At 50.8% G+C, this 14,607-nt stretch overlaps 1 protein-coding gene across 1 annotated transcript; it reads right to left on the bottom strand.

Moving 5' to 3' along the window:
* Nucleotides 1-242: 242 nt before the first annotated feature.
* Nucleotides 243-9,452, bottom strand: LOC144611729 (potassium channel subfamily K member 13-like). Its single transcript, XM_078430962.1, has 2 exons — nt 9,083-9,452; nt 243-1,261 (listed from the first exon to the last, which is right to left on the bottom strand). The coding sequence occupies exons 1-2, from the start codon at nt 9,450-9,452 to the stop codon at nt 396-398; spliced, it is 1,236 nt and encodes a 411-aa protein (XP_078287088.1). The 3' UTR covers nt 243-395.
* Between the last annotated feature and the right edge of the window lie 5,155 nt (nt 9,453-14,607).

Here is a 14,607-nt window from a genome sequence, read left to right on the forward strand (position 1 = left end):
GGATTTGGGGACCTAATGCTGAGACTAGTCCAGACAGCCAAAGACTGATGCCTTTCCATCTCAGATCCAAGCAGGAGACCGACATCCTGAAGGCCTTCTTCCTTTTGGTGATGGAGTCTTGAAACTCCTTCTCCTCCGCTCTGGATTCCGTCTGATGACGAGAGTCTCTTTCTATTGCAGGAGCTTCCAAGGGCTGACAAGGCTTCTAGCCCTGGAGAAGTGGGACAGGTGGGTGAGGAAGCGTGAGTTGAGCGGGTGGACCTGGCAGTTGAGTGAAGTGCGGTTGGGAAGAAGGGTCTGGACCCTGGAATGTCACCCGTTCCTTCCCTCCAGAGATGCTGCCGGTCCCCATTGAACTACTCCGGCGTTGGCCGTTGGTTCCCAGCCACGGCAGGTTACCTGTCCACGCTGGTCTCCACCAGCCGGTTGTTCATGATGGCCAGGGCTCCCACCCCTCCGGCGAAGCCGTTGCACCGGGCGTGGCTCTGCCTGGGGCCGCCGTTGGCCGTCTCCGACAGTTGCTTCTGCATGATGGCCAGCGACACCTTATTGGAGGCCAGGAAGTCCTTGACGGAGATCATCTCCCCCGACAGGCGCCGGCCCTCCGCCTCGCTGCCGCACACCGTCTCCACCGAGGCTCGGCCCCGCCGCGACCCTCCGGCCAGCGGGTGCACGGCGTTGCAGGGCGCGCGCGGCCTCCGGGCCCGCCTCCGGCGCCGGCAGCCGCGGCACTCCAACCACCGCAGCAACCAGTTGAGGAACTGCTTGATGACGATGGAGGAGACGTTGAAGAGGGAGTAGATGCAGCACACGCCCGTGAGGATGAGCAGGAAGTTTCCCGCGCGGTAGAGTGCCTGGTTGGGGTAGGCCCGACGCTGGCTGCTCACCAGGTCGCCGAAGCCGATGGTGCTGAAGGCCACGAAGCAGAAGTACAACGACTCGCCGTAGGACCACCCCTCCATGGGGGAGTAGATCGCCGAGGCACAGCAGGAGACCACCAGGGAGGCCAGGCCCAGGATCAGCATCACGTAGTACACGGAGGGCTTCCAGCTGTCCAGGCTGTCCACCTCGCCCGAGAGGTTGGCCGCCCCGCCGCGCTGCAGCCCCCTCTGGTGGAACCAGCGCAGCACGTAGGCCAGCAGGGTGATGGTCCTCTCCAGGAACAGGTTGAAGAAGAGGATGGTGGCCGAGCATCCCACCAGGCCGTAGAAGACCAGGAAGACTCTGCCGCCCAGGGTCGCTGGCGTGGTCATCCCGAACCCTGCAAGGAAGATCACACACCCACATCAGCGCCCGGTCCAGTCACTCACCCACGGAGGACGCCCCACCAGCTGAGTTTAATGGACAATGGACAATAGGTGCAGGAGGAGGCCATTCGGCCCTTCGAGCCTGTACGCACCGCCATTCAATGTGATCATGGCTGATCATTCTCAATCAGTACCCCGTTCCTGCCTTCTCCCCATACCCCCTGACTCCGCTATCCTGAAGAGCTCTATCTAGCTCTCTCTCGAATGCATTTAGAGAATTGGCCTCCACTGCCTTCTGAGGCAGAGAATTCCACAGATTCACAACTCTCTGACTGAAAAAGTTTTTCCTCATCTCAGTTCTAAATGGCCTACCCCTTATTCTTAAACTGTGGACCCTTGTTCTGGACTCCCCCAACATTGGGAACATGATTCCTGCCTCTAACGTGTCCAACCCCTTAATAATCATAAGTTTCGATAAGATCGCCTCTCATCCTACTAAATTCCGGTGTATACAAGCCTAGTCGCTCCAGTCTTTCAACATACGACAGTCCCGCCATTAACCTAGTAAACCTACGTTGTACGCCCTCAATAGCAAGAATATCCTTCCTCAAATTTGGAGACCAAAACTGCACACAGTACTCCAGGTGCGGTCCCACTAGGGCCCTGTACAACTGCAGAAGGACCTCTTTGCTCCTATACTCAACTCCTCTTGTTATGAAGGCCAGCATTCCATTGGTTTTCTTCACTGCCTGCTGTACCTGCATGCTTCCTTTCAGTGACTGTTGCACTAGGACACCCAGATCTCGTTTCGAGTTCAGAGGTACAGCGCGGAAACAGGCCCTTTGGGCCCACCAAATCCGCGCCGACCAGCGATCCCCGCACACTAACACTATCCCACACCCACTAGGGACAATTTTTTACATTTACCAAGTCAATTAACCTACAAACCCGCACGTCTTTGGAGTGTGGGAGGAAACCGGAGATCTCGGAGAAAACCCACGCAGGTCACGGGGAGAACGTACAAACTCTGTACAGACAGCACCCGTAGTCGGGATGGAACCCGGGTCTCCGGCGCTGCATTCGCTGTAAGGCAGCAACTCTACCGCTGCACCACCTTAGTTTAGTTTAGTTTAGTTTATGTTCACATGTCTCTCCAGTCAGCGGAAACACCTATCCATTGACTCCATCTACACTTCAGTCTGAAGAAGGGTCTCGACCCGAAACGTCACCCATTCCTTCTCTCCCGAGATGCTGCCTGGCCCGCTGCGTTACTCCAGCATTTTCTGTCTACCTTCGATTTAAACCAGCATCTGCAGTTATTTTTTCCTACACCACACGCTGCCTCGGCAAGGCCAGCAGCATAATCGAGGACCAGTCTCACCCCCGGTCACTCCCTCTTCTCCCCTCTCCCATCGGGCAAGAGTTACAGAAGTGTACAGGGCCCTAATGAGACCGCACCTGGAGTACTGTGTGCAGTTTTGGTCTCCAAATTTGAGGACGGATATTCTTGCTGTTGTGGGCGTGCAGCGTAGGTTTACTAGCTTAATTCCCGAAATGGTGGGACTATCGTATGTTAAAAGACTGGAGCGACTAGGCTTGTATACACTGGAATTTAGAAGGATGAGAGGGGATCTTATCGAAACGTATAAGATTATTAAGGCGTTGGACACGTTAGAGGCAGGAAACATGTTCCCAATGTTGGGGGAGTCCAGAACCAGGGGCCACAGTTCAAGAATAAGGGGTAGGCCATTTTGAACGGAGATGAGGAAGAACTTTTTCACCCAGAGAGTTGTAAATCTGTGGAATTCTCTGCCTCAGAAGGCAGTGGAGTCCAATTCTCTGAATGCATTCAAGAGAGAGCTAGATAGAGCTCTTAAGGATAGCGGAGTCAGGGGGTATGGGGAGAAGGCAGGAACGGGGTACTGATTGAGAATGATCAGCCATGATCACATTGAATGGCGGTGCTGGCTCGAAGGGCCGAATGGCCTCCTCCTGCACCTATTGTCTATTGTCTATAAGTGTGAAAACGCACACCTCCAGATTCAGGGAGAGTTCCTTCCCAGCTGTTATCAGGCAACTGAACTATCCTCCTAGAGTGTAGTCCTGACCTCCCATCTACCTCACTGGAGACTATCTTTAATTGGACTTTATCAGACTTTATCTTGCACTAAACGTTGTACCCTTTATCCTGTAAGAAAAAAACTGCAGATGCTGGTTAAAATCGAAGGTAGACACAAAATGCTGGAGTAACTCAGCGGGTCAGGCAGCATCTCTGGAGAGAACGAATAGGTGACATTTCGGGTCGAGACCCCACTTCAGAGACTGCTCTTTCCAAGCTTTCTAAAGCCTCCAAGCTTTAGTTTAGTTTAGAGTTTAGAAATACACCATGGAAACAGGCCCTTCGGCCCACTGACACCATGCCGACCATCGATCACCCATTCACACTAGTTCTATGTTATCCCACCTTCTCATCCACTCCCTGCACACAAGGGACCCTAGGGTCTCAACCCGAAACGTCACCCATTCCTTCGCTCCAGAGATGCTGCCCGACCCACTGAGTTACTCCAGCATTTTGTGTCTGCTGTCGATTTAAACCAGCATCTGCAGTTTTCTTTCCTATAGATCTGGTCTTTTGCCCAGAGTAAGGACATCGAGAGACAGAGGGCATAGGTTTAAAATTGAGGGTGAGAAAGATTTAATAGGAACCTGAGAGGTCACATTTTTAATACAGAGAGTGATGGGTGTATGGAACGGGCTGCCAGAGGAGATAGTTGAGGCTGGTACTATCACCGGGTTTAACAAACATTTATTAGACAGGTACACGGATAGGTTAGGTCGAGAGGAAAGATAGGCACAAAATGTTGGAGTAACTCAGCGGGACAGGCAGCATCTCTGGAGAAAAGGAATTGGTGACGTTCCGGGTCGAGACCCTTCTTCAGACTTTTGCTGCTCCATCTGCTCCACTGCAAAATCTCCTCAAGGTTTGCCAACATTGAAGCAGTTCTTCTGTCACCGATTCCTTCTCTCCAGAAATGCTGCCCGACCTTTTGAGTTACTCCAGCATTTTGTGTTGTCTACGCTCGGTGTAAACCAGCATCTGCAGTTCCTTCCGAAAACACAGGTCTGGAGGTATCTGGGCCCAACGCGGGCAGGTGGGACTAATGTCGATGGGGTCAAGTGGGCCGGCGTGGGAAAGTTGGGCTGAGGGGCCTGTTTTCACGCTGTAGGACTCTATAATGCAACGGACGCAGGGAGCAGCGGTTTGAATGGTCCCAAGCTTTGGTAAGGTACAAAGTGAGAGTTCAGTCAGAAGAGTGCGGGGACAATCAGTCCTGAAGTTACCATGTGAGGGTTTAGTTTAGTTTAGTTTCGTTTAGAGATACAGCGCAGAAACAGGCCCTTTAGCCCTCTGAGTCCGCACCGACCAGCAATCCCCACACACTAACACTATCTACACACAATTTTTAAAAAAACATTTTCACGCCTATCAGCCGACAAACCTGCGCGTCTTTGGAGTGCGGGAGGAAACCGGGGCACCTGGAGAAAACCCACGCAGGTCACGGGGAGAAGGTACAAACTCCGTACACAGCGAGCGCCCGTAGTCAGGATCGAGCACGGATCCCTGGCGCTGTGAGGCAGCAGCTCTATCGCCGCGCCACCGCGCCGCCCAAGAGACGAGCAGGAGGAAGCCATAAGGGGATGAGTAGAGAGACATAACGGAGAGCTTTTCACCCAGAGAGTTGTGAATTTGTGGAATTCTCTGCCGCAGAGGGCAGTGGAGTCCAATTCACTGGATGAATTTAAAAGAGGGTTAGATAAAGCTCTAGGGGCTAGTGGAATCAAGGGATATGGGGAGAAGGCAGGCATGGGTTACTGATTGTGGATGGCCAGCCATGATCACAATGAATGGCGGTGCTGGCTCGAAGGGCCAAATGGCCTCCTCCTGCACCTATTTTCTATGTTTCTATGACTGCCATTGTCTAAGCTCCTCAACACCAGCTAAGTAGCACCACCTTCCTTCGTAGAACCATCAGTAAGGACTGGATCCCCATCTACGAAAACTGTAGTGTGGAGGCAACAACTAATTCTAAAAGACCTCTAAGGAGAGCTGACATCTGGGAGGAGAGCCATCGGCCGCCCCCAGCCACGTTACAAGGATGTCTGCAAGAGGGATTTGAAGGTGCTCGACATCGATGTGGAGTCCTGGGAGAGCCTTGCAGCCGACCGCAGGAGGTGGAGAGGTACCCTGAACCAACGTCTCAAAACGGGGGGGGAAGAGAAACTGATGAACGCAGCGGCAGACGAGCGGGCACGCAGAACGGAGCGCAGAGACTTCAACAGACCAGAGACCACACACAAATGTGACCTTTGTGACAGAGACTGTCACTCCCGCATTGTAGTGTAAGAAAATAACTGCAGATGCTGGTACAAATCGAAGGTATTTATTCACAAAATGCTGGAGTAACTCAGCGGGTCAGGCAGCATCTCAGGAGAGAAGGAATGGGTGACGTTTCGGGTCGAGACCCTTCTTCAGACTGACGTCAGGGGGGCGGGACAAAGGAAGGATATAGGTGGAGACAGGAAGATAGAGGGAGAACTGGGGAAGGGGGAGGGGAAGAGAGGGACAGAGGAACTATCTAAAGTTGGAGAAGTCAATGTTCATGCCACTGGGCTGCAAGCTGCCCAGGCGAAATATGAGGGGCTTTTCCTCCAATTTCCGGTGGGCCTCACTATGGCACTGGAGGAGGCCCATGACAGAAAGGTCGGAGTGGGAGTGGGAGGGGGAGTTGAAGTGCTCAGCCACCGGGAGATCAGGTTGGTTAAGGCGGACTGAGTGAAGGTGTTGAGCGAAACGATCGCCGAGCCTGCGTTTGGTTTCGCCGACGTAAATAAGTTGACATCTAGAGCAGCGGATGCAATAGATGAGGTTGGAGGAGGTGCAGGTGAACTCTCTTCAGCCACAAGCGACGCTGCGCTAGCTGAGGTGTGAGAGCAAGCAGCCGAGGAAGGATGCATCACCCACGGTCAGCCATGACCGAGGGTGGGGGCTAAGACTGAGGAGAAAGTGTGTGGAGACAACAACTAATTAATGACGTTCAATCGAACCTTTTGGTTTCTGGCACCAGCTGTTAGTTTGTTTGAATTGGTGGCACCGTGGTGCTGGATGAAACTAATGTTTCATACTTTCATCGTCACCTGCTGCTAAAGTATCATTTGATGATACGATGGAATATTCCTGGGACTGTGGGAAAGCTTTAAAGTTAATTATTCCCTTTTATAGACACAGTATTCCAACAGGTGACAAAAACAGATATTAATTAGTGTTTTTCCCTAAGAGATTCTGTGCGTCTCTACCCCATCTATTCCTCACGTGTAGGTATTGAAGTAGGTATTTATTTTGGAGCAGTTGGAAGAGGCTGCATGATTGTATAACGAGACTTCAGGGTCAGTAGGGATGACCGCATTGCCTTCTCCGAGATCTTTGGTTGCCTCCCACACTCCAAACACCTACAGGTTTGTGGGTAAATTGGCTTGGTAACATTTTTTTTTAAATGTCCCTAGTGCGTGTTGCTTATAATTAGTGTTAATGTGCAGGGATCGCTGGTCGGCACAGACTCGGTGGGCCGAAGGGCCTGTTTCCACGCTGCATCTCTAAACTAAACCTAACTAAACTAAACACACATGAGGAATAGATCGGGTAGAGACGCACAGAATCTCTTGCCCAGAGTAGGGGAATCGAGGACCAGAGGACATAGGTTCAACCTTCTTTGGAGCGTAGAAGGTTGAGGAGGGACTTGATAGAGGTTTTTTAAATTTTAAGAGGGACGGACAGAGTTGACGTGGGTAGGCTTTTCCCCTTGAGAGTGGGGAAGATTCCAACAAGGGGACATAACTTTAGAATTGAGGGACAAAAGTTTAGGGGTAACATGAGGGGTAACTTCTTTACTTAGAGGGTGGTGGCTGTATGGAATGGGCTTCCGGTGGAAGTGGTGGAGGCAGGCTCGATTTTATTATTTAAGAGTAAATTGGATAGGTATATGGATGAGAGGGGATTGGAGGGTTATGGTCTGAGAGCAGGTAGATGAGACTAGGTCAGAGAGAGTGGTCGGCGTAGACTGGTAGGGCCGAACGGGCCTGTTTCCGTGCTGTAGTTGTTATATGGTTATATGGTTATATGGTGAAGGGGAAAAGATTTAATAGGAATCCGAGGGGTAACTTTTTCACACAGAGGGTGGTGGGTGTGTGGAACAAGCTGCCAGAGGAGGTAGTTGAGGCTGGGACTATCCCATCGTTTAAGAAACAGTTGGACAGGTACATGGATAGGACAGGTTTGGAGGGTTATGGACCAAGCGCAGGCAAGTGGGTCTAGGGTAGCTGGGACATTGTTGGCCGGTGTGGGCGAGTTGGGCCGAAGGGCCTGTTTCCACACTGTATCACCCTATGACTCTATGACTATACATTCATTATCCCATCATCAGATGAGAGCAAAGCCAATGTTTTGAAACTTGCATCGTTGTTTCTGGCAAAGCCTCGCAGCGCAGGAGACCCGGGTTCGATGCTGACCTCGGCTGCTGTCTATGTGGAGTTTGCACAGTCTCCCCGTTTCCCCATGGGCGCTCCGGTTTCCTCCCAGGTCCCAAAGACGTGCGGGCTTGCAGGCACGCACACATAATAGACACACACACACACACACACACACATGGACACACAGGCACATACATAATGCACACATACATGGACACACACATACGTAGACACACACATAGATACACACAGACACGCACACACATAGTCACACACATAGACATGCACACACATGGAAACACACAATAGACACGCACACACATACATGGACACACACGCACACATACATGGACACACACGTAGACACGCACACACATACGTGGACACACACACGTAGACACGCACACACATAGACACACAAATAGACACACACATTTATATGGGGACACACACGTACATGAACACACACAGACAAATGGACACACACAGACACATACATGGACATAGACACACACACATACATGGACACACCAGACATATGGACACACAGACACACACATATATGGTGACACACACAGACATATGGACACACACATGGACACACACACATGATCACACACATACATGGACACACACACACATGGTCACACACATATACATGGTCACACACACACACACATGGTCACACACATAATAGACACACATGCTCACACACCCATACACATGGTCACACACATATATATATATATATACATGGTCCCACACACATATATACACATGGTCACGCACCCATATACACACATGGACACACACACATAATAGACACACATGGTCACACACACATGGTCTCACACACACACACACACACACACACACATATATACACACACACACACACACACATATACACACACACACACATATACACACATGGCCACACACACACACACACATATACACACACACACACACATATACACACATGGCCACACACACACACACATATACACACACATATACACACATATACACACACACACACATATACACACATGGCCACACACACACACACACATATACACACATGGCCACACACACACACACATATACACACACATATACACACACACACACATATACACACATGGCCACACACACACACACATATACACACACATATACACACATATACACACACACACACACATATACACACATGGCCACACACACATATACACACACACACACACATATACACACATGGTCACACACACACACATACACACACATGTACACAGTGACCCACTGACCTATAGTGGACACCACAGTCCCCACGAAGTAGAAAGCCCCGGGGAAGTCCCACCGTGGTGTGCGTGGCTCCAGACTGACTCCGGCTCCATGTGCCCTGTCGTAGTCCCGGAGCAGGGCTGCGAGCAGCGGGCGGCTGATGTTGTGCCGGCGGCTGAAGCTGTGGAGACGGCGGCTCCAAACCCGCTCCTCCCGCACCTCCAGCGGCCTCTCCAGCGCCGACAGGGCGGCTGCTCCCAGCGCCAGGTAACCCAGGATGGACAGGGCCAGCAGGGCGAAGCGGGCATTGTCCTGGTCTAGCCTGGACACTGGGCACCAGCAGCACCCTCCTCCTCCTCTCCCCACACCCCCTCCCTCACCCCTGCACCCCATACCCACCCCCCCCCCCCTGCACCTCACTCCCCCTCTCACTCTCCCCCCCAATGCCCCCCTTGCACCACTCCCCTCACTACCCCTGCCCTCCCATGCCCCCCCTCGTTTGCACCTCTCCCCCCCCCTTGCCCCCCCTTGCACCACTCCCCCCTCACTCTCCCCCCCTTGCCCCCCCTTGCACCTCTCCCCCCTCCCTTGCACCTCTCCCCCCTCACTCTCCCCCCCTCCCTTGCACCTCTCCCCCCTCACTCTCCCCCCCTCCCTTGCACCTCTCCCCCCTCACTCTCCCCCCCCTCCCTTGCACCTCTCCCCCCCTCACTCTCCCCCCCTCCCTTGCACCTCTCCCCCCTCACTCTCCCCCCCCTCCCTTGCACCTCTCCCCCCCTCACTCTCCCCCCTCCCTTGCACCTCTCCCCCCTCACTCCCCCTTGCACTTCACCCCCCCCTTGCACCTCTGCCCCCCTGATCTCACCCCCCTTGCACCTCTCACTCCCCTCCCTCTCCCCTGTACCCAATGCCCCCCCCTTGCACCTCTCCCCCCCCTCACTCCCCCTGCCCTCCCATGCCCCCCCCTTGCACCTCTTCTCCCCTGATCTCACTCCCCCCCCTCACTCTCCCCCCAATGCCCCCCTTGCACCGCTCCCCCCCCCTAACTCTCCCTCCAATGCCCCCCTCCCTTGCACCTCTCCCCCTCTCACTCTCCCTCCAATGCCCCCCCTTGCACCTCTCTCTCCCCCCCCCTGATCTCACTCCCCCTGCTCTCCCATGCTTGTAGCAGCAGCAGGATCAGCGCTCCGGCACCGTGCGCTCTGTCTCCAAAGACCAAACTCCGCTCCGAGCCCCACACACAAGATCCACACACCGAGCCGCGACTCACCGGTAACAGGCAGGGTCTCCGGCAAACACGGGCACTCTGCGTCTCCCCCTCTCCTCTCACCTCTAACCAATCTAACTAATCCCCTAACTATCCGAACAGATCCTCCAACTAATCTAACTATCCCTCGAACGAATCCTCTAACAAATCCTCTAATCCTCCAACTAATCTATTCCTTGAACTAATCTAACTATTCCTCCAAATATCCTTAACAAATCCTCTAATCCTCTAACTAATCCTCCAACTAATCTAACTATTCCTCAAACTAATCCTCTAACAAATCTAACTATTCCTCTAACTAATCACTTAACTATTCCTCTCATTAATCCTCTAATTAATCCTTTAACTAATTCTCTAACTATTCCTCTAACTAATCTAACTAATCCTTTAACTATTCCTCTAACTTATCCTCTAACTCTTCCTATAACGAATCCTCTAACTAATCTAACTATTCCTCTAACTAATCATTTAACTATTCCTATAATGAATCCTCTAACTATTCCTCTAACTAATCTAACTAATCCTTTAACTATTCCTCTAACTAATCCTCTAACTTATTCTCTAACTAATCCTCTAACTATTCCTCCAACTTTCCCCCCCAAACTATTCCTCTATTCCTATAATGAATCCTCTAACTAATCTAACTATTCCTCTAAATAACCCTCTAACTAATCTAACTAACCCCAGACTATTCTAATCATTCCACTAACTAGTCGACTAACTATTACTCTAGCTAGTTATCTAACTAATTTAACTATTCAAACTATTCCTCTAACTATAACTAGTCTAGCTATTCTAACTATTTGTCTAACTAGCCCACAAACTTATCATCTAACTAATCTAACTACTCTAACTATTCCTCTAACTAATCCTCTAACTTTTCCTCTAACTATGTTTGATTTGATTGTATTTATATATAGTGTTATCCAATCTGTTTGGAGAGCATGCACAGCAAAGCTTTTCACTGTACCTCGGTACACGTGACAATGCTGAGGGGCTCAGTGTAGGAAGGAACTGCAGATGCTGGTTTGTACCGAGGATCGACACAAAGTGCCGGAGTAACTCAGCGGGTCAGGCAGCATCTCTGGAGAGAAGGAATATGTGACTTTTTGGGTCGGAACCCTTAGTCACAGAATCTTACAGCGTGAAAACAGGCCTACACAGTCCCATCGACTCTAGTCCCACCTGCCTGCGTTTGGCCCATATCCCTCCAAACCTGTCCTATCCATGTACCTGCCTACATGTTTCTTAATCGTCAATAGACAATAGGTGCAGGAGTAGGCCATTCGGCCCTTCGAGCCAGCACCGCCATTCAATGTGATCATGGCTGATCATTCTCAATCAGTACCCCGTTCCTGCCTTCTCCCCATACCCCCTGACTCCGCTATCCTTAAGAGCTCTATCGAGCTCTCTCTTGAATCCATCCAGTGATTTGGCCTCCACTGCCCTCTGTGGCAGAGAATTCCACAGATTCACAACTATTTGGGTGAAAAAGTTTCTTCTCACCTCAGTTTTAAATGGCCTCCCCTTTATTCTTAGACTGTGTGGCCCCTGGTTCTGGACTCCCCCAACATTGGGAACATTTTCCCTGCATCTAGCTTGTCCAGTCCTTTTATAATATTATATGTTTCTATAAGATCCCCTCATAGACTCAAAGGAACTGCAGATGCTGCTTTGCAACAAAAAAAAGACACAAAGTGCTGGATGAAGAGTCTGAAGAAGGGTCCCGACCCGAAACGTCACCTATCCATGTTCTCCAGAGATGCTGCCTGACCCACTGAGTTACTCCAGCGCTCTGTGAAACGTCACCTATCCATGTTCTCCAGAGATGCTGCCTGGCCCACTGAGTTACTCCAGCACTCTGTGTCTTTTTTTGCAGAACTTCACGTTGTGTTACAATGCATGGGATGTTTCATTTAAAGAAGACGCAAAGAAATGCAAGACAGAATATTCTGCAGGTATTCTCTAGGTCGGCCCTTGCAACTCAAACTTGGGCGGCACAGTGGTGCAGATGTAGAGTTGCTGCCTTACAGCACCGGAGACCAGGGTTCGATCAGGGTGACCTCGGGTGCTGTCTGTGTGGAGTTTGCACGTTCACCCTAAGACCACGTGGGTTTTCTCCAGGTGCTCCAGTTTCCTCTCGCACTCCAAAGACGTACAGGTTTGTAGGTTAATTGGCTTCTGTAAAAAAAACCCTAGTATGTAGGATGCGAAACTAGGATAACACAGTTACACAGTGGGAGAATCTCAGGCGAGAGGCCTCAGAATAAAGGACATACCTTGAAAAAGGAGATGAGGAGGCATTTCTTAAGTCAATGAGTGATGAATCTGTGGAATTCATTACCACAGACAGCTGTGTGGGCCAAGTCAGTGGATCATTTTAAGGTGAAGATTGACTTGATCAGTACAGGTGTCAGGGGTTATGGGGAGAAGGCAGGAGAATGGGGTTGAGAGAGAAAGAGATAGATCAGCCATGATTGAATGGTGGAGTAGACTTGATGGGCCGAATGGCCTAATTCTGCTCCGAGAACGTATGAACATAGAACTAGTGTACAATGGTGGTTGATGGTCGGCACGGGCCCGGGTGGGCCGAAGGGCCTGTTTCCGCGCTGTATCTCTAAACTAAATTAACGAGGTCGTGAAATCTGCCACTGAATCCCCCCTGCCACTGAATCTTTGACTCTCTGAGCCACAGACCAGAGTCGCGTTAAGGATAAGTAACAAAATATCTCCTGCAACTATTCTCAACACCAGTACTCCACCTGAATGCATTCTCAGGCTCACTACTACACTCCCTGTACATTCTCAACTTTGTGACCTTAATCGGTCCTAACCTCATCTACAAGCTAGCAGATAATGCCACAGGGGCAGATCTTGAACAACAATGTGCAGGAGAACAGGAAAGAGATAGAGAGCTGAGAAACATTGTGTCAGGCCAAACGATCTCCCCCTCAATGGCAACAAGATGAAGGAGATAGTTATTGACTACAGGAAGCAGGGAAACATACAGAACATAGAAACATGGAAAATAGGTGCAGGAGGAGGCCATTTTGGCCCTTCAAGCCAGAACCGCCATTCATTGTGATCATGGCTGATCATCCACAATCAGTAACCCGTGCCTGCCTTCTCCCCATGTCCCTTGATTCCGCTAGCCCCTAGAGCTCTATCTAACTCTCAAATTCATCCAGTGAATTGGCCTCCACTGCCCTCTGTGGCAGAAAATTCCACAAATTCACAACTCTCTGGGTGAAAAAGTTTCTTCTCACCTCAGTTTTAAATGGCCTCCCCTTTATTCTTAGCCCTGGTTCTGAACTCCCCCAGCATTGGGAACTTATTTCCTGTATCTAGCTTGTCCAGTCCTTTTATAATTTTACACGTCTCTTTAAGATCCCCTATCATCCTTCTAAACTCCAGTGAATACAAGCCTAGTCTTTCCAATCTTTCCTCATATGACAGTCCCTCCATCCCAGGGATTAACCTCGTGAACCTACGCTGCACTGCCTCAATAGCAAGGACGTCCTTCCTCAAATTAGGAGCCCAAAACTGCACACAATACTCCAGATGTGGTCTCACCAGGGCCCTATACAACAGTGAAAGGCCTGGATAGAGTGGATGTGGAGAGGATGTTTCCACTAGTGGGAGAGTCTAGGACCAGAGGTCACAGCCTCAGAATCAAAGGACGTACCTTTAGGAAGCAGATGAGGAGGAATTTCTTTAGTCAGAGGGTGGTGAATCTGTGGAATTCTTTGCCACAGAAGGCTGAGGAGGCCACGTCAGTGGATATTTTTAAGGCAGAGATAGATAGATTCTTGATTAGTACGGGTGTCAGGGGTTATTTTTTGCTAAAGGGATCAGGGGGTATGGAGAGAAGGCAGGTAAAGGTTACTGAGCTGGATGATCAGCCATGATCATATTGAATGGCGGTGCAGGCTCGAAGGGCCGAATGGCCTACTCCTGCACCTATTTTCTATGTTATGGGGAGAAGGCAGGAGAATGGGGTTAGGAGGGAGAGATAGATCAGCCATGATTCAATGGCGGGGTAGACCTGATGGGCCGAATGGCCTAATTCTGCTCCTATCCATGACCTTATGAAGCATGGTGGAGTACATGCCCCAATCTACATCAATGGTGCCGGAGTGGAAACGTTCGCGAGCTTTAAGTTGCAAGGCGTAAATATCCCCGGAAGAGGGGCGGGCAGCCGGCTGTAGTGTGACCGTCGACTACCCGCTGCCTGGACCCGCGAACGGCCATCTTGGCCAGGCCCAGGAGCAGACCGACACG

The sequence above is a fragment of the Rhinoraja longicauda genome, chromosome 41, assembly GCF_053455715.1.
Source record: "Rhinoraja longicauda isolate Sanriku21f chromosome 41, sRhiLon1.1, whole genome shotgun sequence".
Taxonomy (NCBI): Eukaryota; Metazoa; Chordata; class Chondrichthyes; order Rajiformes; family Arhynchobatidae; genus Rhinoraja; species Rhinoraja longicauda.